Raw genomic sequence first — 24,162 nt, forward strand, 5'->3', positions numbered from 1 at the left:
TAATTCCATTCCCACTCAATAACCCCCATCCCCACTCATTAACCCCCGTCTCCACTCATTAACCCCCCACTCAATAACCCCCATCCCCACTCATTAACCCGCCACACATTAACCCCCACTCATTAACCCGCCACACATTAACCCCCATCCCCACTCATTAACCCCCCACACATTAACCCCCATCCCCACTCATTAACCCCCCACTCAATAACCCCCATCCCCACTCATTAACCCGCCACACATTAACCCCCATCCCCACTCTTTAACCCCCGCCACACATTAACCCCCATCCCCACTCATTAACCCCACTATACATTAACCCCATCCCCACTCTTTAACCCCCACACATTAACCCCATCCCCACTCTTCAACCCCCCCACGCATTAACCCCATCCCCACTCTTTAAACCCCACACACACATTAACCCCATCCCCACTCTTTAACCCCCCCACACATTAACCCCATCCCCACTCTTTAACCCCCGACTGATTAACTCCCATCGCCACACATTAACACCACCCCATCTCCCATCTTCGGTGGTTTCTTCAGCTCCACATTGGAGCACACTTACCACCAGTGCTGAGCGTTCGCTCTGGGCGCCGGGGAGTGACGTCAGCAGCGTGATCACATGACATGTCACGCTGCTGACGTCGCTCTGGCCCGGCGGTCAGAGCTGCAATTGTACTGGCGTCTATACAGACGCCAGTACAATTGTTCCCTGGGAGCCAGCACGCACACCTTCTCCGCCAGCTGTCAGCTTGACAGCTGACACAGAGAACTGCCGACTCTCAGCCCGGGGGGGCAACTGCCCCGGTTGTCTCCCCTAGATATGCCCCTGAGTTGAGGGCACATCTAGATTTGTTCTTTGGGGGTCTAGTATTCAAAATGATGTCACATGTGGGTTTTTTCCTGTTCAGGCACATCAGGAGCTCTGCAAACGGAACATGACACCAGCAGACCCATCAAAGTCTGCATTCCAAAACGTCACTACTTCCCTTTTGAGCCCCGACATGTGCCTAAACAGTTTTTTCCCACATGTGGGGTACCAGCGTACTCAGGTCAAATTGGACAACGTCTTTTGGGGTCCAATTTCTCCTGTTACTCTTGGGAAAATTAAAAATTGGGGACTAAAAATCATTTATGTGGAAACAAAATAGGATTTTATATTTTTACGCCCGGGCATTATAAGCTTTAGCGAAACACTTGGGGGTTCAAACTGCTCACCACACATCTAGATAAGTTCCTTAGGGGGTCTAGTTTCCAAAATGGGGTCACTTGAGGGTGGTTTCCACTGTTTAGGTACATCAGGGGCTCTGCAAACGGAACATGACGCCCGCAGACCATTCCATCAAAGTCTGCATTCCAAAACGTCATTACATCCCTTTCGAGCCCTGCCATGTGCCCAAACCGTGTTTCTCCCCCACATATGGAGTATTAGCGCACACAGGACAAATTGGACAACAACTTTTGGGGTCCAATTTCTCCTGATACTCTTGGGAAAATAGCAAATTGGGGACTAATGGATTATTTATGTGGAAAAAAAAATTATTTTTTTTTCACGCCCGGGCATTATAAGCTTTAGCGAAACACGTGGGGGTTCAAAGTGCTCACCACACATCTAGATAAGTTCATTAGGGGGTCTAGTTTCCAAAATGGGGTCACTTGTGGGGGGTTTCCACTGTTTAGGCATATCATGGGCTCTCGAAACGAAACATGGCGTCCGATTTCAATTTCAGCCAATTTTAGGTTGAAAATGTCAAACGGCGCTCTTTCCCTTCCGAGCCCTTGTGTGTGACCAAACAGTGTTTCTCCCCCACATATGGGGTATCAGCGCACTCAGGACAAATTGGACAACTTTTGGGGTCCAATTTCTCCTGATACCCTTGGGAAAATAACAAATTGGGGACTAAACGATCATGTTTGTGGAAAAAATATGATTTTTTATATTTACGCCCGGGCGTTATAAACTTCTGTGAAGCCCTTGGGGGTTCAAAGTGCTCACCACACATCTATATGAGTTCCTTAGGGGGTCTAGTTTCCAAAATGGGGTCACTTGTGGGGGGTTTCCACTGTTGAGGCACATCATAGGCTCTGCAAACGGTACATGGCGTCCGATCTCAATTTCAGCCAATTTTAGGTTGAAAAAGTCAAACGGCACTCCTTCCCTTCTGAGGCCTTCCATGCGCCGAAACTGTGGTTTCTCCCCACATATGGGGTATCAGCTTACTCAGGACAAATTGGACAACAACTTTTGGGGTCCAATTTCTCCTGTTTCCCTTGGGAAAATTAAAAAAATGTTGGTAAAATATCATTTTTGTGACTAAAAAGTTAAATGTTCATTTTTTCCTTTCACGTTGCTTCTGCTCCTGTGAAACACCTGAAGGGTTAATAATCTTCTTGAATGTAGTTTTGAGTAGCTTGAGGGGTGCAGTTTTTAGAATGGTGTCACTTTGGGGTATTTTCTGCCATATAAACCCCTCAGAATGACTTTGAATGTGAGGTGGTCCCTAAAAAAAAAAATGGTTTTGTAAATTTTGTTGTAAAAATGAGAAATCGCTGGTCAACTTTTAACCCTTATAACTTCCTAATAAAAAAAAAAATTTGTTTCCAAAATTGTGCTGATGTAAAGTAGACATGTGGGAAATGTTATTTAGTAATTACTTTGTGTCACATATTTATTTTAAGGACATAAAAATTCAAAGTTTGAAAATTGCAATATTTTCAAATTTTTTTCCATATTTCCGTTTTTTTCACAATTAAACGCAAGTTATATCAATGAAATTTTACCACTAACATGAAGTACAATATGTCACGAGAAAACATTCTCAGAATCGCCTAGATCCGTTGAAGCGTTCCTGAGTTATGACCTCATAAAGGGACAGTGGTCAGAATTGTAAAAAATGGCTCGGTCATTAACGTGCAAACCACCACTTCCATACCGGGGATCCCTTTAAGAGACCCTGGGTTCAGAACCACAGAGCTGAGAGGAACGGTCATAACTTCCATACCGGGGATACCTTTAAGAGAGGCCTGGGGTCAAAACCAAAGCGCTGGATGGATTTGCCCTGACTTCCATACCAATGATCCCTTTATGAGGGAAGATGTGACTATGAGATGGAGGATGTGTGATGGGGATATGGGCAGGGAGGGGAGGATTCATTTCTGTCATTTGCTCTCTTATCCTTTCTGAGGGGCAATGGCTGGGAGCTTATGTTCCCGGGGATGCTAAATTTCTCCCACCATGTCAGTGTCTGCTGAGGTGTTGTCAAGTGGGAAAACTTGCTCATAGCAACCAATCACAGCTCAGCTACTTTTAACCAGCCATGGTGAAATGGGAGATGCTTAGTGATTGGTTGCAAGGAAAACTGTTGCTTGTACCAACCAATCACAGCTCAGCTTCTTTTGAACAGCTCTGGTGAAATGAAAGATGCTTCGTGATTGGTTGGTGATACACACATACATACATTCACTTTTATATATAGAGATGTGGAGTGATGACGCTTCTTTCAAATTATCTGGCCATATTAACAGACATAATTGTATTTACTGGTGTAATGAGAATATGCATTTTACATTAGAGCAACAACTAAATGAGCCTGGTGTCAATGTTTGGGGTGGTACTTCAAGTTTTGGTTTTTTGGACCACTTTTTTTTGATGGAATAGTCACAGGAGATAAGTATCTCGAAATTCTAATGAATCAAGTTGTTCCCCAGTTACAGCAACAGCCTAATTCAAATGACCTTTATTTCCAACAAGATGGGGCCCCTCCACATTATTCAAGAGTAGTTCGTGAGTATCTTGATGAAACATTTCCTAATAAATGGATTGGCCAAAGAGGCCCACTTGATTGGCTGGCACGTTCACCAGACTTGACCCCAGTGGATTTTTTCTTTTGGGGAGTACTCAAGGACAAAGTTTATAGTCGAAAACCAAAAAGTGTCAGTGATTTGAAAAATTACATAAGAGATCCATTTCAAGAAATTAATACCAAAAAACACTTGTGCAAAAATGTTTGTCGAAGTGTAAGAGGCAGACTTCAAAGCTGTGCAAATTGTGATGGAAAACAGTTTGAGCACCTGCGTGGATAAAATGTAAGGGCTTTTGTATTATTGTTCAGAATAAAATTTAATTGTCAATGTTATGCTTGTGTCAGTAAATATAATTTTATATATAAATCAAAATAAATGTTATTATTATCTGTCCACCTACTTTTGGACCACCCTGTATATTATCAAATCGTCCCAAAATTCCTCCTTTTATAATAAAGGAATTTAAGAAAGCCACGTATTTGGTTTTGTTGCCAGTAAAAGTCCGATCTATGAAAAATATTTAACCCATACAGTAAACATTAAAGCAAAAAAAGAAAAATTTAAATGTCATAATTGCTGTTTTTTCAGTTGCTTCAGAAAAATGCAATGAAAGCACTCAAAACATTGTTTATACCACAAAAGGTTACCGAATAAGACATTACCTCACTTGACAAAACAAAAAAAGCCCTCACACAGTTCCATTAAGAATAAAATAAAAAATACTTACGGATCTCAGAAAGTGGTGACACAAACCAAATTAAATTTATTTACAAATTTCAAAATCTTTTTAGCCACAATTTAATAAAAATAAGGAACAAGAAAAACTTCATAAAGTTGGCATTGACCTGGACAATCATGTTTCCAAATAATTCTTACCCGACTGTGAGCATCAAAAAAAACAAACGAAGTAATGGTGGAATGGTATTTTGTTTTGTTTGTTTTTTATTCCATTATTTCAACACACATGTTCTTTTTTTCCTCCATTTCCAGTGTATTGTATGGTAAAAGGAATGTTGTCATATAAAACTGTAATTCATCTCACAAAACAAAGAAAAGCCATCATACATTTTTGTCAGTGTAAAAATGTAAAAAAAAAAAAGTTATGTCTTGTGGAGTGGAAGGAAAAATGAAAGTTGCCTGCAGCTGGAAGGGGTTAACGTTCATATATTATAAGTTGTGTGTTGTTTTTTTTTTAATGAGACCTGGTGGTGCTTTTACTTTCTGTCCTGTTTCTCCAGCATCAAGGCCCACAACAGAACGTTTAGTGCATTAAACATGTGAATGGAGCAGGAATCGTAGGGCTCGTTCAGACAACAGTGTGTGCATTCCCGCAGTGGTTTTCATGAAGGTCGATGCGGTTGTTTACATGTCCCAGTTTTTGTTCCTAGTCATGGTTTATATTCCACAATGTAAGTCTGTGGAATCCTGAAAAACTTAGACAGCCTTTCTGGTGTGCAACAAAAACTGCTGTTGGTGAAAACTGACTAAACACTGGTTAAAATGATCCAAAACACTAATGTCAATTTTTTGCACAAGTGAAAATATCACTGTTGTCTGAATGAGCCCTTATAGACTTACTGAGCGTTGGGGGATCTGTGGATTTTATTCACCATAATTACAATGGCCTTGTAAATATAAATGTTATTAAAAACAGATATTGCTCCTCTTCTCTTTTCCCAGATTGTTTGACTGGCTGGTGAGTGCAATAAATCAAAGCATATGTTCTGAATCTGGAAGATGGAAACATTTTATAGGTAAAGTAAATCTATTCAAAATCATTCTGAAACCAGGTTAGATTTACCTGTTATCATTCTAAGGGTATGTTCACCCTGGTCGTTTTTGCTCTGCACCGTGCGACTTTCTTACAGTGCTAGCGGGAATTTCACCGAGGGCACCGCAGTTCAGCTCGGCTGGGAACGCAGCCTCAGTGACGTCACCACTAGTCACTTATATATGTATTTTATCTAGACTGCAGAGACCTGTGTGTCGTAAGCAGTGCCTTCCCGCCTCCCACCAATCCCATAATAACAAAACACCGACAAGCATGGATAGGTTGAACAGGTCGGTCACAGTTTATTAATAAGCAGAGAGAGGCAAGTACAATTCGCAACCGACTCAAAGCTGTAAGCCCGCGACCGCTGGGCACGTCAGCTGATGAGAGGTTACGAACCTTGCCCCCCTCTACACTACCGCCACGGAGGATCATGTGTATGACCTGCACAGGACTCCGACCCCTACACAACATCATTAAGGCCTGTTCAACCCCATCCTGCAAATTAGTTAACAACATATCTAGGCCGATATCTGTTAGATGAACGCCGTCCGATCTCAGGAAGAGTGAGATGTCTTTCTCCAGATTGTGGTGGTGAACCACAATGCCATAGTTCTCTTTGACAAACTTTGCCATCTTCGAGTTTATCTTTCTCCTTGACTTGTCGATGGCCTTAAGGTCTTTAGCTCCATGCCAGACCGCTTGTGATATTATCTCGGACCACACCACCACCATATCTGGTATAAGACATACAACCCGCTTTATGTCCGTTTTCATTGTCGTGAAGAGCTCCGCACCTGTTGTCTTGCACAAATCATTACCACCAGCATGTAACACCAATATCAGCAGCCCTTTTTGAAATTTTAACCAATTCCGGGAAGATCTGATCCCACTGGGAGCCCTCTGATGCCTCTCCAGTTGACCTGTATTCGTGGGAAGTCAAAATTCTTTCCGCCAGGGCATATCTCGGCTCTTTTGCACGCCCAATAAATAAGAGTGTCCTAAAACCCATACTGTGGACTTATGACCTCCTGTAAGAAACAAGATGTGTTTATAGCAGGTCTGGTCTTGTGTATCTTGCAAAGCATGCCGATTTCCAACGGCCCAATCTCTGTACTTCAGCTACACCGGCCCTAGCTGCTTCAGTGGCCGCACCGATTGTTAAAGAATGTGTCCCGTATCCTTAAGGTTCTACACCGACGGCTTGTATACAGTTCTTAAAAATTATGTGAAATTGATATTTAGTAAGTGGGAACCCGTCGGTGTGAGAGAGAAAAAAATCTATTTTCGTGCCTTATAGCCGCGTGATGTCTGACTATTTTGACAGGGCATATGGGGCCGTCTAGGGCCTTGACCAGGACCCACGACCCTCTACCCATCGGGTCACATTTGGATTTCCGCACTCGAATGCGCCGAGCGTCGCTGCATATTACTAGATCCTCATTAATTAACCTGCCTACTGATGCTGTTTAAGAATGCAGCACAAGTTCACTAATCCGCAGCGACCCGAAGAATGCAATTGCAAATGCTGCAGATATTAGGGCTGACTCGTATTGTGACTTGCACACCGTTTTAGATATTGTTATAATATCATGCAACAGACTTAAGGAAACGGGGCGACGACATCCCTGACTAGGTTGGAGCCTTTTCCAGCCTTTAACGGCTTGCTTTATGAAGGACTATTAAGTTACATCGGCCCATCCCATTAGCAGAAAGAAAAAGGCAATTCCCGATAACTTACGCTGCGCTAATGTGCCCGACGCACCTCTACGCCTTAGCTGAATCAGGAGTTCTACCATGTCGCATCTCACCCGATCACACATCTTGACTGGCCTCCCTTTAATTAGCGAGCACCACTCTTCCCATGCCTTACCATAAACCTTCCAGGTAGCCGGTGTCACTGAGGCTCGGATCAAGGGCATCAGTGTTTGGCCACTGTGTCCCAGAGGAAGGGAGGACACAGTAGGCCCGTTGATTCTTCGCTGGGAAGGAAGACTTTGAAGGCCTGCCAATCGGAAGACAACAAAGAGTTAACCATCCACAGTAGACGTCACTCTGGCTCGGCATCAGATGTTGTGTCTAAGGCATAATAGTGCAAGGCGGCGCCACAGCGCAAGAATCGATGGTGATGAGGATGACATACTGATTTAAGCATTTAGCGCTTCCCGGGTTTTTGATTAGAAATCTGATATTTGCATTTTTCAGTTTATCACCCCATAGTTCGACAGATGTAACTATGGCAAATATTTTCAACAAAAACGGGGTTGCGGCCCCAATTGGCAGAGGTCCATAGGACCGGCCACCTGCTTTTGCACCATTGGTTGCTGTAGATTGCGACAAAACCATTAGTGAGATCTGCACCCACCAGTAGACCTAGGGTGCTGTTTAGCATTTCCTGAGACATGACACATGTATGCACATTGTAGGATTCCAAGAATGATTTTCAGACGGACAAATCCGCTTTCATTGAGCGTTTAATTCTGATTCTGTGGCCTGGCTGGGCAATGTCCTTTGTCGCTAATGATAACCTGTGTGAGAAAGCCCTGCCAACCGGCATAACTCGACAAGCAAAGTTGAGTAAACCTAGTAAGGACTGCATTTGCAGGAGGGTGACTTTCTCTTCAACGAGGAAACTTTTAACAGTTTGGAGTGTTTTTTTTCGATTTATCCGCCGGTAAACGAAAAATCATCTCATTGGTGTCTATTTCAATAGCGAGGAAAGGGAAAACGTTACACGGACCTATCGTTTTGTCCGGCGATAGTGGGACACCGAAACGCCTGGAAATAAATTTAAACTTCTGAAGAAGAAAAGAACAGAGTTTAGATTCCCTAGGTCCGACGAACAAAAATCATCGAGGTAGTGGATTGTTGAATTGCTTCCTGTTTCGTGACGCACTACCCAGTCTAAGAAGGTGCTGAAAAGCTCGAAATAGTGACAGGAAATGGAACAGCCCATTGGTAGGCACATGGCGAAATAAAAAAGCTGGTCCACCTTACAACCCAACAAATGGAAGCATTCAGGGTTTAGGTTTTTTGCTGTTTGTATTCGGTTAAATTTAAAGGGGATGAAAAAACCGTACTTAAACCGTCGTATAATTGCTGAGCAGCTTCTTTATTTGGATAAAGGCTTAGCCAAGGGCCCATTGCGGCTACTCTCACTGGAGTTTTGCCTCGTAGCAGTTCCGCTTGCGAGGCGTGTACACCTTGATGCAGGGTGTCCGCCTCCGCAGGCTGAGCAATCGTGTCTATATCTGCATGCCGCCTGGAAGCAACAGTTTCCATCATTGTATAACCAGCGGGCCCCTGGTCTCCGTACGACCACTGAGTTCTGGCCTGCGGCTGCTGAGAAACTAGTGGCCGTCGATGAAAAGGGGGGGCCTCATAATTTCTCCGTTTGCTTTGAGGCTACCTTGATGCAGGAGCTGCGCAATTGATTTTGCTTCAGTAATAGATGTGTCGTTTGGCACAGATTTTTTTTTTTTTTTGTAGATGTCTTTCTTAGTATTGATTCATTATCGATTTATCAACATTCACCAATATGTGTCACAGGAGGAGAGATACCTGAACTGGTGCACTCCGACTCCTGGATCCGTATTCCACTTTTACATGTGAGATACATACTCCGCCACCTCCGCTCCAGGGACTCTTACACATACTCCGCCGACTGCGCTCCAGGGACTCTTACACACTTAATTTAACGGGGGTAAAACCTGTAATAAAATCCATAATTTCTCCGCAGAGCAGCTCGTAAGTGCATCATTTGCTTGGCGGGTACACCATGATGTAGGGTGTCCGCGTCCGCAGGATGAGCATCCATGTTTATATTTACCAGACACATTAAATCAGCAGTATCCTTTGTTAAATAGTAAGTGGGCCCCTGGTCCACGTGCGACCGTTGAGTCCTTGAGTAATTAGTGGTCGCGTATGAAAAGGGGAGGGGACTGCTTGTGAGCCATCATCAATCATAGCCCAACATCTGTTCCCAGCCTAATTTGGGCTGTAGGGTCAGGCGCCTGCGGAACTGTACATTGTACCACCGCCAGGCGGAAACATCATCATTATTTTGAGTGATTTATAAAACGTAGATCGCTGGGGTGAGATCACTCACCGCTATTTGACTCCGGCCGAGTGACTCCAAGTGATTGTGGTACTCAGTCTCCCGCAGTATCGTAGTTTGAGGTTAGGTGTCTGGTGTCCAGAAGCCCTGGAAGTGTGGGATTGATCCGAGGTAGCTTCTATGTGCTCCGTGTCTGCGGTGTTAGCTTCTTTGTGGTCCGTGTCTGAGGTGTTAGACCCTATGTGGTCCGTGTCTGCGGTGTTAGCTCCTATGTGGTCCTTGGCTGCGGTGTTAGTGTGATGATCACCTTTTAGAGGGATAGTGGGAATGGTGATGGAAGTCATCTGAGGAGGAGTAAGGGGTCCTGCGGCGTCTAAGCCCGGAACCGCTGCTACTATGGGGTGTTGGGGGCATTCCCGCCAACCATGAGGGGTTCACTAAATCTATACGGGGCCATGAAAATTATAGGTGTGTTGTGTGATGGCCAACGTAGCTCTATTTAAGATTAATGTCAGTATATAGGAGGACAATTTTTTATTTTTTTTTAATTCTTTTTTATTCACTCTTTATTAGGTTATTGAGTAATTAAAGGGGTTAATGGTAGTGTGTTTGGTGCAAAAAAACTTCTTTTTTTTTTTTTTTTAAATTAACTTTGTGCATTGTTCAGCTGTTGATCACTCTGCTCGGTCCGATTGGACCAATCACCGCGTTCCCCAGTCACATTCCGTGGTATGTGACCTGCCTCCAAGTATTTTCCAGCAGGCGTTGTGGCAGTGCCTGCAGGAGATACAGGGGAGACAGGGCCTGGGCTCTATTGCTGCAGAGCGCGCAGATCGGACCAATTAGCGCGCTCTGCTGCGAAATATAAGGACCTTATAAAATCTTCAGAGTCCCCCCATGCAGGCAGAACGGCTGCGCCTGCAGGAGGGACATGGTGAACTTGACTTATGGAGTGCCAGAAGCGAAATGACGCCGGCCAGAAGTCAGTGGTGGCGCTGAGCAGAAGTGGGCGGAGTCACTGGCCGGCTCTGACGCCCAGGACCCAGAAAACAAGAAGAGTTGGGCGTAGGGATGTGCGGTAAATTGAAGGAGGAAGTGGGTGGAGCCACTGGCTGGCTCTGACGCCCAGGACCCAACAAACAGGAAGAGGTGGGCGTAGGGATGGGCGGGCCATTGGAGGAGGAAGTGGGCGGAGCCACCGGCCGGCTCAAACCACCGGAGGCTAGTAGCTGCGGCCTACACGCGATGCCACGGGACACTGCGTGCAGGGGAACATCCTGTATCGGAGCAGCGGCGCTGCGCCTGAAGGAAGACTGTTGTGAGTTCATTCTTGGGTTCACCAGTTGTGATTTCCCCTTCTGGACTCCCTCTGGTGGCGACGGGAGGTGGTGCGGCTAGTTTGATCAGTGGAGATCTGCCACCTGAGAATGAGGATGACGATTGGATCTCAGGATTCTCAGATTGGATTTAAGACAGCCAACACCCTATTCAGTGGCTGGTGATTCCTTCTGGCTTGTCAGCTCTTGGTTTTCAGCTCTGTTCCAGTCATCTAAAGCTAAGTTTTTCTGCTAATGTTCACACTTGATTTTGTTGGTCTATTCAGTTTTTTGTGTGGTCTCCCAGCCCCGGCTGGGAGCTGAGCTGAATTTCCACTCTTATTTTTCAGTATTTTGCCAATTGGCTTTTTGTCCCTTACTAGTTCGGTCTCTTTTTGCCCTGTCTCTGAATATTTCAGAGTGCTGATATAGTGGGAGAAGTCTAGTGACTTCAGGGTTAATTTTGCTATCAGAAGTGTTGGACATTATTTTTGTAGGGTTTTTTGCAGGTTGCAGACAGTGTCTTCCCTTTCCTTTCATGTCTAGTTAGTTTGGGCCCCATCATTTGCTCAGTCTATTTTCCTGCCTGTGTTTGTGCCTTCATCTTGTTTCACCGTCAATACATGTGTGGGGGCTATCTATTCCTTTGGGGTCTGCTCTGGGGCAGTTAGTTTTCCCTTTTCTTGCTTTAGGCTTATGTAGTCCTACGGCCGTGACGAGGCGTCTAGGTTCATCGTAGGCACGCTCCACGGCTACTGCTAGTTGTGTGGTAAGATCAGGGATCTGCAATCTGCATAGTTACCAACCACTCTGGTTTTCTGTGGCTTAGCTGGTTTTGCTTTTTTCTCCTCGGTGACCCATTCATAACAGAAGACCCTTCGCCCACACAAAGCCACTCTGGCTGACGCTTTTTCCTGGAAGACCACCTTCCGGAGCACGGCTTCTGACTAGAAGTGGTGGTGGAAGCAGCAGGTGAGCGGCCATCTGGAGATGGCAGAGGAGAGAACAGCGGAAGAACCGGGCGGTAAGCGGACAGGCCAGGCGAGGACAGGGCATGTAAGGATGGAGGGGGAGCATTCGGAGGCAGAGCTGGCGCAGTGGGTAGCACAGGGGCGGCGTGGGGGGTAAGGGAAGCGCAGGAGCAGGCAAAGGAGCAGGAGGAGACACAGTAGACGGGCCAGGAGAGGACGGTGTTTGCGAGGCTGAATGGGAGGCATGCGGAGGCAGAGCTGGAGCAGTGGGTGACACAGGGGCTGTGTGTGATCTAGGCAGCACAGGAGCAGAAAGAGACAAAGGAGCCCGGGGCCTAGGAGAGGATTGAGTCTCAGGGGATAAAGGAGAGGCCAGCGGCGATAGGGGATTAAGAGAGGGCACAGGAGGGTGATTATCCAGTTCAGATAAAAGGGCTATAATACATGGATCACCCACCTGTGTTGCTCTCTGCCGCAGGGCCGCAATCGCTGCCTCAGACATGTCTGCACAAAAGCTTCTAGGTATCAGCCGGGGAGGAAAGAGAAAGACCCCCCCACCCCAGCACCTGAATTTAACTCCTGAGGGTGTAGCTGGACGCCCCTTCCTCTCTCTTCCCGTTGGTCAGTGGGGCGTCCTAATTATGGCATCACCTGGGTGGGAGTAGTGGGAGGGGGATGCACTACACGGAGTTCGCTTATCATCAAATCCATGGGGGCTCTACAGTCAGAGGCACGATCCTTAAGCAGTACCGTGCCTGCCATTCTTTTCTAACCTGTTGCCGTGATTTTACTGTACACGGCACATGAATAGCCAGCTTTTCAAAGGATCTAGAGGTATGGTTCTACAGGAAGTAGTTTGTTTTTTTTTCTCTCTGGGGGCACTCAACTTCATTAACATGCTCAAATAGACACACGTTAGCCCCCAAAACGCATGCAAAAAACCACACTAAAACATGCGTTTCTGCCGCAGCTTCTTTCCTGCCAAGAAATCACGTTTTGCTGCAGAAAAAAATGCAGCAAAAAGCACCCAGTATGAACATACCCTAAGACCTCTAGTTTTTCTAGTTCAAGTTCTATGGTGTCAAGGGTAGCACTCGTACCTATGATGCTCTATGTCAGGGGTGGGCAATTAATTTTCCCAAGGGCCACATGGGAGACCGTGACTGTTGTGAAGGGCTGAACCAAAAGGATAAAATTAATTCTGCTCAATATTAATATTAACATTAATTACAATTAATAATAATATAAATATATCACGTAATATTGAACAGAATTAAGTATGCCGACATCCCCCTATAACCTTATGAGCCCACACAGCCCCCTATATACCGTAAGAGAAACATCGCCTCCTGTATACAGCCCATTTTGGGGGTATTGTATTGTGTTAAATTGTCCAATTTGCAGCTAGACACAGGTACTCTGTCTCTTTAAGTCTGGTTTATTGTCCATGTGGTATAAACAAACGCAAAGTGAAAATAAGCACGGCCCTTCGGGCAAAACAGGAAGACACAACATAAAAGGTATCCAGTCTCTGCAGCTGCGGGGGAACCACCCGCTCAGGATATAACAGCCAGGTTCAGTACATTTTAACACATAACCACTTCTCTGGAGCTGCCGGCTCCGGACCTACTGATGTATTGAAAGCACCCGTCAGGCGTAAATAAGGCTGTTTTCCTTGGCACTTGGAGACAGAATAATTTGACAGTACAGTTTTGTTAGGTCTGTGGTGGTGATATATCTGGCTTACCCTAGCCTCTCAATGAGGTAATTGACCCAGGGCATCGGATATGTATCGAATTTGGACACCTCATTTAGCTTCCTGTAGAAGTTACAAAAACGTCACTCTCCGTCTTGCTTCGGCACAAGTACATTGGGGTTGGACCAACCACTCCTTGACTTCTCTGACGCCTGGGCTCAACGTTCTCCTCACCTCCTTGGAGATCACCTTGCGGCGAGGTTCAGGAATCAGATACGACTTTTGGTTTACACTCACATGCAGTTCCGTCAAAATTTCTTGCTCCACAACCTGCGTACAACCTGGCAATTCCGAAAAGTGGCTCTCGGCACTGTTGCTTTTGGGCCGGTTACAGAGTCTCTGCCACTGTGATATCCTTGACCCTTACTTCAGGGTTGGCCCACAGGTGCTTAGCATCCACCAGTTCCCTGTCTCGCCATGATTTGAGCAAGTTAATATGGTACACTTGGTACTGCTTTCTTCTCCCTGGTTGGTGGACCTTGTAGTTGAGGTCACTCAACTTTTTGTCCACCTCGTATGGCCCTTTCCACTTGGCCAGGAACTTAATACCCACTGTGGGGATCAACACCTGTTCTCCAGGGCTAGACTGTCTGTCTCTCTGACCGATTGTAGACCCTTGCCTGGGCCTCTTGTGCTTGAAGGATGCTCTGCTTCACAATCAGAATCACCTTTTGTGATCCGGTCCTGCATCTGGGCCACATGATCAATGATCTAGTGGGGTGTAACCTCTGCTTCCCAGTTCTCCTTTGCAATATCCAGAAGCCCCTGAGAGTGCCATCTGTATAGCATTGCAAACGGTAAGAAACTCCATAGAGGCCTGTGTGACTTCCCTGATAGAGAAGAACAGGTACGGCAGTAGGCAATCCCAGTCTTGGCCATCCTTCTCCACGACCTTCTTAAGCATGGATTTCAAGGTCTTGCTGAATCTCTCCACCAGGCCATCTGTCAGCAGATGCTACATCGATGTCCAGAGTTGTGTAGTGTGGAGAGCTCTGCATAACTGCCTCATCACTTTGGACATGAAAGGAGTCCCTTTCTCCGTTAGGATCTCTTTTTGGCAAGCCCTTCCGGGAGAAGCTATACTCTTGGTGGAGGAGTTTCTCAGTGATACCGCCTCTGGGTGCCATGTGGCATAGTCCATCACTATTAGAATTTATTGGTGCACCCTGGCGAACTTAACTAGGGGCCCTACAAGGTCCATGGCAATCCGATCAAATGGGACTTCTGTATTAGACCATGGCACTAGGGGATTCCGGAAGATACAGGAGCTGATAAGAATCGACAGTAGTTAACAATCTCTTTGTGACATCCTGGTCAGTAGAACCTCTGAAGGATCCGTTTTTGAGTTGTTTCTACTCCCAGACATTCACCCAAGAAATGATAATGGTCCAGGTCTAGTACCATATGCTTATAGGGACCCGGTAATAACAGCTCCTCTTCAGCTTCCTCTCTTAATTTAGTAATATGATATAGCAGCTCCTCATTTAAAGTGAAATAGGGAAACTTGGTGTCAGCCCTCGGCTCTTGAGCGACTCCATTTATCACATTTACATTGTCAAGCGCCACTTTTCGAGTAAAACCCCATATTTGAGCAGTCTCAAAATTTCCCACAGAAACCCCAAGTTCAGGAATCTGTGTCTCATTTGTCTCACAGGGGAACTCATCCTCTTCCGACTGCAATGAAGATTCATCATGGTGGAACCGGCTCCTGTCTGAGTCACCTGGTACTTCCGCCGTCCTGAATAAGTCCCAAAACAAGGGTAAAGTCCCGCCCTATTATCACTGAATGTGATAGGTCCTTAACCACCCCAACTTCATGAGTCTCAGCACCACAGTTCGTTTTTACAGACACTCTGGCAATGGGGTAGTGCTTGGCTTGGTTTTTCCGTGAATACAGCAGATGCCCACATGTTTCCCTTGGATCAACTGGTGGGGGAGTGTGACCCTGTCCATTATGACCCACTCCAACATCTGGGCTGCAACCACTTCTGTACCAGATGCAGCAAATCGAATAAATCGAACATTTGGGAACGAGGGGGTTTATCACTGCAATACATCCAATGGTGAACCCTTTGCGCTTGGATACGCATAGTCACCCCTGAGCGTGCCAGTATCTCAGTTTTTAATTTGGCATAATCCTGAGCATCTGTTAGGCCAGGTCATAATAAGCCTTCTTGGGCTCGCTAGTTAGATGAGGGTGCCAGCACCTCCACCCTCTGGTCTGGCTGGTAGTTTCTACTGCTCTGTAACCCGCTCAAAAATGCTTCCACATTATCCCCCGCTGTCATATTTTGCATCACTTGTGTTACAGCTTTCTGGACATATGTGTCGTCACCTGGACTTGGGGGAGGGGCTGCCGGTCTTCCACTAACTGCCTCTGCAAGCAACTCAATCTGCTGCTGCGGTTGTCGGAATTGATCTTGTTACTGCTGCTGTTGTTGGAGCTGCTGCTGGTGCTGCTGCCAGTGTTGCTGAATCTGTTGCATAAGCAACTGACTTCTATCCTGTTGGACCTTCACAAGATGCTTAATCAGGTCCTCCATGCTGACATCTCTTCATGTTTTATGGCCGTTTTCACCAGGACCTACGGTTTATCCACAGCCGACAAACATGCTCCTTGGGGAATTGCCCAGAGGTAAACACAGGTACACTGTCTCTTTAAATCTTCGCTGGTTTATTATCCATGTGGCATAAATCAACACGAAGTGAAAAGAAACATGGCCCTTTGGGCAAAACAGGAAAACCAATCAAAATGGTATACAGTCTCTGCTGATGCGGGGATCATCCCACTCAGGATATAACAGCCAGGTTCAGTTTAACACGAAACCACTTCTCTGGAGCTGCCACCTCCAGATCCACTGAACCCTGAATGTCTCAGTAGATCAATTATTTAAACCCAAGACCACACCTTGAGTTGGAGGTAAGGTGGACAACCTACCACTCGCTCTATGGTTGTCCATAAAAATCCAGCCCTTAAAATGACTGATTAACCCCTCTCAACAGTGTGCTGCAGCAAAACTTCTCGGTTTCCAGTCACTCAACCAAATAGCCTCAGTGAAACGTATCTCCCCTCCAGCACTTTGCCAGTGACTTTCACAATAAGCTTGTTCTGTAAAACTAAAGGAGTTATCTGCTTTGAGTAATGCCTTTATGTTAGAAGGGTTCCTGACCAGAGGGATCTGTAGCATTTGCTGTAAACGATTTGGGAATTCAGCTGCTAGTCCTGAATTCCTCTGCAGTGTCTCCACTGGCCAAATAGAAAAAAGGTTGCACAGTTAAAATTGAAAGATGTGGATGGTCAATTAATTGTAAGGACATACTGTGTAGAGCAAGGGATACTTTTTATAGTTCTGCTGCAATCAATTACAGCACATACAAGAAGATTTTGGGCTGTTGAATGGATTTTAGAGATAAAGGGGTATTCCCAGGGCCGGTTTTAGACAAAGGTGGGGCCCTAGGCAAAAGTTTATAGTGGGCCCCAAATGCTCACATATTGCGCCATCACACAGAAACATTTCGGTATTATTTACATGCATTGAGTTCAGGCCTTTAAATGAGCGTAATTGACAATATTGAAGTTGTTCGACTCTACCCCAGCTGAGGAAGAATGATGGTTACAGATAGTTCTCGATACAGTATAATGTAGATCCCATATAGTATAATGCACTCCCGAGGCTTCAGAGTATACTGTAGGCCCCCTCAGAGTATAGAGTGGGTATGGAAAGTATTCAGACCCTTTTAAATTTTTCACTCTTTTTCATTGCAGCCATTTGGTAAATTCAAAAAAGTTCATTTTTTTTCCCTCAATAATGTACACTCTGCACCCCATCTTGACTGAAAACAACCAGAAATGTAGAAATTGTTGCAAATAAAAACTGAAATATCACATGGTCATAAGTATTCAGACCCTTTGCTTAGTATAGAAGCAACCTTTTGAGCTAGTACAGCCATGAGTCGTCTTCTTGGGAATGATGCAAAAAGTTTTTCACATCTGGATTTGGGGATCCTCTGCCATTCTTCTTGCAGATCCTCTCCAGTTCCGTCAGGTTGGATGGTGAACATTGGTGGACAGCCATTTTCAGGTCTCTCCAGAGATGATCAATTGGAATTTGGTCAGGGCTCTGACTGGGCCAGTAAAGAATGGTCACAGAGTTGTTCTGAAGTCACTGCTTTATTTTAACTGTGTGGTTAGGGTCATTACCTTGTTGGAAGGTGAACCTTCGGCCAAATCTGAGATCCAGATCACTCTGGAAAAGGTTTTCATCCAGGATATCTCTGTAATTGGCCGCATTCATGTTTCCTTCAAATGCAACCAGTCGTCCCTGCAGCTGAAAAACACTCCAATTGCATGATGTTGCCACCACCATGTTTCACTGTCGGGATTGTATTGGGCAGGTGAGGAGCAGTGCCTGGTTTTCTCCACATATACCGGTTAGAATTATCACCAAAAAGGTCTATCTTCGTCTCATCAGATAAGAGAATCTTTTTCCTCATAGTCTGGGAGTCCTTCATGTGTTTTTTAACAAACCCTATGCTGGTTTCATATGTCTTGCACTGAGGAGAAGCTTCCAGTTCCTTTTACCTCATGATTCTCATTTAGTCTGACATGCACTGTGAGCTGTGAGGTCTTATATAGACAGGTGTGTGCCTTTACAAATCAAGTCCTATCAGTTTAATTAAACACAGCTGGACTCCAATGAAAGGGTAGAACCATCTCAATTAGGATCACAAGGAAAGAAATGGACAGCATGTGACTTAAATATGAATGTCTGAGCAAAGGGTCTGAATAATTATGACCATGTGATATTTCCGTTGTCCTTTTATAATAAATTTACAAAAATTTCTATGTAGCCCCCTCAGAGTATATTGTAACCCCGCAGTGTATAATGCAGCCCGCCTTAGAATATAATGCAGCCCCTCTCAGAATATACTGTAGCCCCATACACTCTATAATGCTGCCCCCTCAGAGTATAATGCAGCCCCACACACAGTATAATGCAGCCAACTCAGTGTATACTGCAGCCCCCCTAAGAGTTTACTGCCACTCCCCACACAGTATAATGCAGCCCCATCAGAGTATAATGCAGCCCCACACACACAGTATAGTGCAGCCTCCCTCTCAGTATAATGCAGCCCCCCACACACAGTATACTGCAGCAGTATAAGGTAGCCCCCCTCAGTTTACTGCAGCCCCACACACACACCTGTATAATGCAGCCCCCCACACACAGTATACTGCAGCCCCACACAAGGTATAATGTAGCCCCCTTAAGAATATACTGCAGGCCCCCTCAGAGTATACTACAGCCCCACACACACAGTATAATGCAGTCCCACATAGTATACTGCAGCCCCACAAACAGAGTATAGTACAGCCGCCCCACACACAGCATAGTGCAGCACCCCACTCACAGTATAGTGCAGGCCCCCCCACACAGTATAATGCAGCCCATCCCCCACACACAGCAAGGCTGTGGAGTTGGAGTCATTGAGTCTGAGTCGGAGCCCATTTTATGGAGTCGGTATAAAATGGAATGACTTAGACTCCTAAAATATATATACCATAAATTTGGTACAGTAGTTCAATGCAGCTTGTGGGGAATATTTTTTTTTCATAATAATTTGGGAAAGTTATGAAATGTCCTATAAATGTCTGTCCTATTCCTGATCTAAAGTCCAGACTTTTAGCTCAGATGAATCTGTGCTGCAGTTTATGTTCATGATAAGTAGTGAAGCTACTCCTCTACAGATAAGGGAAAAAATAACAAACACACGGGGAAAGAATGCCTGCATTCATCTCAGAACTTCTGGAGTGAACAGTAAAGCAGGATTAAGGTAAGTACTTCTTAAAGCATAGCTAAACTTTCAATAAACTGTACATAAATCAATAGTCCAGTATATGTTGTCTCTGTATGCTTGATGTTTTAGTTTGTTTTTCCTCTTAGCTCATGTTTGGAGAAATTAGCTGCTCTGATGACTTATATACACTGTACATAGAATATATGGGGAAAAACTGTTTTCTAACATCTCAAATTTGAAAATACAGTCATGGCCAAAAGTATTGACACCCCTGCAATTCTGTCAGATAATACTCAGTTTCTTCCTGAAAATGATTGCAAACACAAATTCTTTGGTATTATTATCTTCATTTAATTTGTCTTAAATGAAAAAACACAAAAAGAATTGTCCTAAAGCCAAATTGGATATAATTCCACACCAAACATAACAAAGAGGGTGGACAAAAGTATTGGCACTGTTTGAAAAATCATGTGATGCTTCTCTAATTTATGTAATTAACAGCACCTGTAACTTACCTGTGGCACCTAACAGGTGTTGGCAATAACTAAATCACACTTGCAGCCAGTTAACATGGATTAAAGTTGACTCAACCTCTGTCCTGTGTCCTTGTGTGTACCACATTGAGCATGGAGAAAAGAAAGAAGACCAAAGAACTGTCTGAGGACTTGAGAAACCAAATTGTGAGGAAGCATGAGCAATTTCAAGGCTACAAGTCCATCTCCAAAGACCTGAATGTTCCTGTGTCTACCGTGCACAGTGTCATCAAGAAGTTTAAAGCCCATGGCACTGTGGCTAACCTCCCTAGATGTGGCCGGAAAAGAAAAATTGACAAGAGATTTCAACGCAAGATTGTGCGGATGTTGGATAAAGAACCTCCACTAACATCCAAACAAGTTCAAGCTGCCCTGCAGTCCGAGGGTACAACGGTGTCAACCCGTACAATCCGTCGGCGTCTGAATGAAAAGGGACTGTATGGTAGGAGACCCAGGAAGACTCCACTTCTTACCCCGAGACATAAAAAAGCCAGGCTGGAGTTTGCCAAAACTTACCTGAAAAAGCCTAAAACATTTCGGAAGAATGTTCTCTGGTCAGATGAGACAAAAGTAGAGCTTTTAGGGCAAAAGCATCAACATAGAGTTTACAGGAGAAAAAAGAGGCTTTCAAAGAAAAGTACACGGTCCCTACAGTCAAACATGGCGGAGGTTCCCTGATTTTTTGGGGTTGCTTTGCTGCCTCTGGCACTGGACTGCTTGACCGTGTGCATGGCATTATGAAGTCTGAAGACTACCAACAAATTTTGCAGCATAATGTAGGGCCTAGTGTGAGAAAGCTGGGTCTCCCTCAGAGGTCATGGGTCTTCCAGCAGGACAATGACCCAAAACACACTTCAAAAAGCACTAGAAAATGGTTTGAGAGAAAGCACTGGAGACATCTAAGGTGGCCAGCAATGAGTCCAGACCTGAATCCCATAGAACACCTGTGGAGAGATCTAAAAATGGCAGTTTGGAGAAGGCACCCTTCAAATATCAGGGACCTGGAGTAGTTTGCCAAAGAAGAATGGTCTAAAATTCCAGCAGAGCATTGTAAGAAACTCATTGATGGTTACCGGAAGCGGTTGGTCGCAGTTATTTTGGCTAAAGGTTGTGCAACCAAGTATTAGGCTGAGGGTGCCAATACTTTTGTCCGGCCCATTTTTGGAGTTTTGTGTGAAATGATCAATGTTTTGCTTTTTGCTTCATTCTCTTTTGTGTTTTTTCATTTAAGACAAATTAAATGAAGATAATAATACCAAAGAATTTGTGTTTGCAATCATTTTCAGGAAGAAACTGAATATTATCTGACAGAATTGCAGGGGTGTCAATACTTTTGGCCATGACTGTATAGTAACAGGATCAATGAGGACATATATATTTTTGTGTGTGTGTTCTGGAATATGATTCAGCTCAAACATGCTCCCTCCCTCCTCCCCTCTTTATAGACTGTGAAGAAATATGATGTGAAGCATTTAGTGAGCTGTACCCTGAGACAATCCAGACATTGAAAGTTCAGAGTAAAGCTATCTAACAGCATATTTTACCAACTATACTTCTCATCTGTCCTATTGATTTATGTAAAGATTGTTTTATTTCGATCCTAAAATTATACAGCACATGATTCCCTATTCTTGCAAGAATTACAATATACCTTTTTTTTTACAGGACAGCATTTTTTTAGAGCGGATTTACATAATTGCAAAATGCCTAAGAAGCATCTTATGAAGTGAGCTGTATTTGAGCATTTCACAATGACACAAGATAAAAAAAAAACATTTTGTGTGTCAGTGTATAAGTGACCCAGATTAAAACAAATGCTGTGATGCCAAAATCAGTGAAAATATAAAAAGTAAGCCAGCTCACCAGCAACCACCGCAGAACCACGGAGCTCCGTGCAGACGGACGTCAGTATAATGGCAAAGGCTAGAGTAGCTCCAGCTGCGTAAAAATTTCTTCTTTATTAAGTCATGTTAAAATCAGACAAATAGCCAAACTCTCCACATGATAGTCACACGCCTAGAAGAGGCCTCTTCTAGGCGTGTGACTATCATGTGGAGAGTTTGGATATTTGTCTGATTTTAACACGACTTAATAAAGAAGAAATTTTTACGCAGCTGGAGCTACTCTATCCTTTGCCAATATGCCAAAAACAGTGCATACTCAGGCAGTGATAAAAATGCTCCTTCAATAGCTTCCAATCTAAAAAGACTTTTACAACGCTGCCACCCAGAAGTTTGCAAAGCTGTGATTGAAAAAGATCACAACAGCACCAAGAAACCAGAGCCCAGCACTTCCCACCATGCAAAGTAGGAGGAAAGAACATCTCAAACATCAGTTACAAGATATTTTGTAAGTGACAAAGTTACTGTAACAATGGCAGCAGATGTGTTTAAAAGACAGCTCATCGAGCTTGTTGTGAAGGACAGTGCACCATTATCATTATTTGCACGACTGACTTTTACAGCTCTTAATGAAGAAATGGCCCACAAACTTGGTGTTTCTCTGGAAAGAGAAAGTATTAGAAAATTAGTGATTGAAAAAGCCCTTAACCAAAAGGAAGATCTTAAAAATACTCTCAAGAGATGCAGACGCTTTGCGTTTCTTAAAATGGATGCCTGCACATGTCACAGAGTGAACTATTTTGCTATCAATGTTTGATATGATTGTCACAACAAAAAAATTGTTGCTAAGATGCTGGCAGTAAAAGATACTAAAGCTCATCACTGCAGCCAGTTTCTCCAGACCTTAGTGGAAAAAGTTCTGCAAGATTATGAACACAAAAAAGATCAGGTTCTTGCTCTTGTAACTGATAATGCTTCAAACATAAGTACAATTAAACTGATGAATGAGAATAATGAATGTGAACAGCAGCTAGAAGAACATTTTACATTCAGTATGTTGGAAATGGAAGGCCACAGTCCTGTTACCATAACGGAGGAACAAACATATTACTACAGAAGAACAGCAAAATGATTCTTTACAACTAGATGATCTTGTTGAAGCTGCTTCACACCTCTTACCTAATCATCACATGCGCTGTGTTGTGCACACACTGCAGCTGGCAATAAGAGATAGTCTGCTGGAACTCTGATTAGCAAAATGAGGACATTGGCTATTGATGCCAGAACCTGTAAAATTGATTCCATCTTGAAGAGATGTGCTGGAAAAGGGGCAATTGTGGATCAAGCCACTCGGTGTGGCAGCACCTATTTAATGATTGACCGGTTGCTTGAGCTGAAACCCTTCCTTGTAGATATGGCCAACCATCATGTAACACTATATGAAGGCCAATGGACACAGGTGGCTGAATTGAAGGATTTGCTTCATCAACCATCTTTTAGTGACTAAAAATTACAAGCTGAGGATTTAACTCCTGGCATTTTTATAAAGGAGTGGAAGAACTTGTTGTTTTGCCTGTCCCAAAGAGGAGGATTAATTGCAGTTGGCATTCCTGCTTCAATGAAATGGAGACAGACACTGCTTTTAGAAAATAAAATTCTTCTGGCAGCTGTTTATGTGGACCCGAGTCATCGTATATTGCTGGATGATCAACAGCTTACTAAAGGAAAAGAAGCTCTGATTGAGGTAGCAGTTAAGATGAGTGGGCTACAGGATGGCCAAGAGCAAGAGGACTCAGGTCCTGTCAGTGCTGCTGCTGCTGCTGCTGCCGTTTCTTCATCCTCATCAGGTGAGGAGTTTGTTTTCGAAAAATATTTGGACAACATGGAGCAAGCAAAGCGTTGCTGCAGGGAAAAGATTCCACACCCATAGAGATTGACCAAATTTCATCAAAATTTTTCACTTGCTCTTAAAGAAGTAAAAGAATTCAATCATTCATCAAAACTGACAGTGCACGAGGCAATTCCTTTATACCCTGAAATTGTTAGAGATGTTGCCCATGTGGTTACTGCTTTGCCAAAAACCCAAGTTAGTGTAGAGATGTTGTTCTCTAGCCTTAAAATAATAATTAGGTCAGATTTGAGGTCATCTATGTAGGAGGATCTGATGGAGGCGATACTATTTCTCAGAACAAATTCATAGATTGCACAAATGTTATTCAGTATGATTTTGTTGAAAACTGTTTTTTTTTCCCACTTACTGCATAGTGTATAAATTGTAAATATGCATAGTAAATAAATTTTAAATATG

The 24,162-nt window shown here is 44.2% G+C and overlaps 1 protein-coding gene across 2 annotated transcripts in view; it reads left to right on the top strand.

The window, feature by feature from the left end:
- The window catches only part of MYO19 (myosin XIX), a 338,653-nt gene that overhangs the window by 159,600 nt on the left and 154,891 nt on the right, over nucleotides 1–24,162 (top strand). For both annotated transcript variants that reach the window (XM_073575566.1, XM_073575565.1), the window contains exon 9: nucleotides 5,491–5,564. In XM_073575566.1, coding sequence (XP_073431667.1) covers nucleotides 5,491–5,564 — 74 coding nt within the window. The remainder of the gene's footprint in view (nucleotides 1–5,490; nucleotides 5,565–24,162) is intronic.

This window comes from Dendrobates tinctorius, unplaced genomic scaffold (genome assembly GCF_039654945.1).
Source record: "Dendrobates tinctorius isolate UK_male_01 unplaced genomic scaffold, ASM3965494v1 ptg000045l, whole genome shotgun sequence".
Taxonomy (NCBI): Eukaryota; Metazoa; Chordata; class Amphibia; order Anura; family Dendrobatidae; genus Dendrobates; species Dendrobates tinctorius.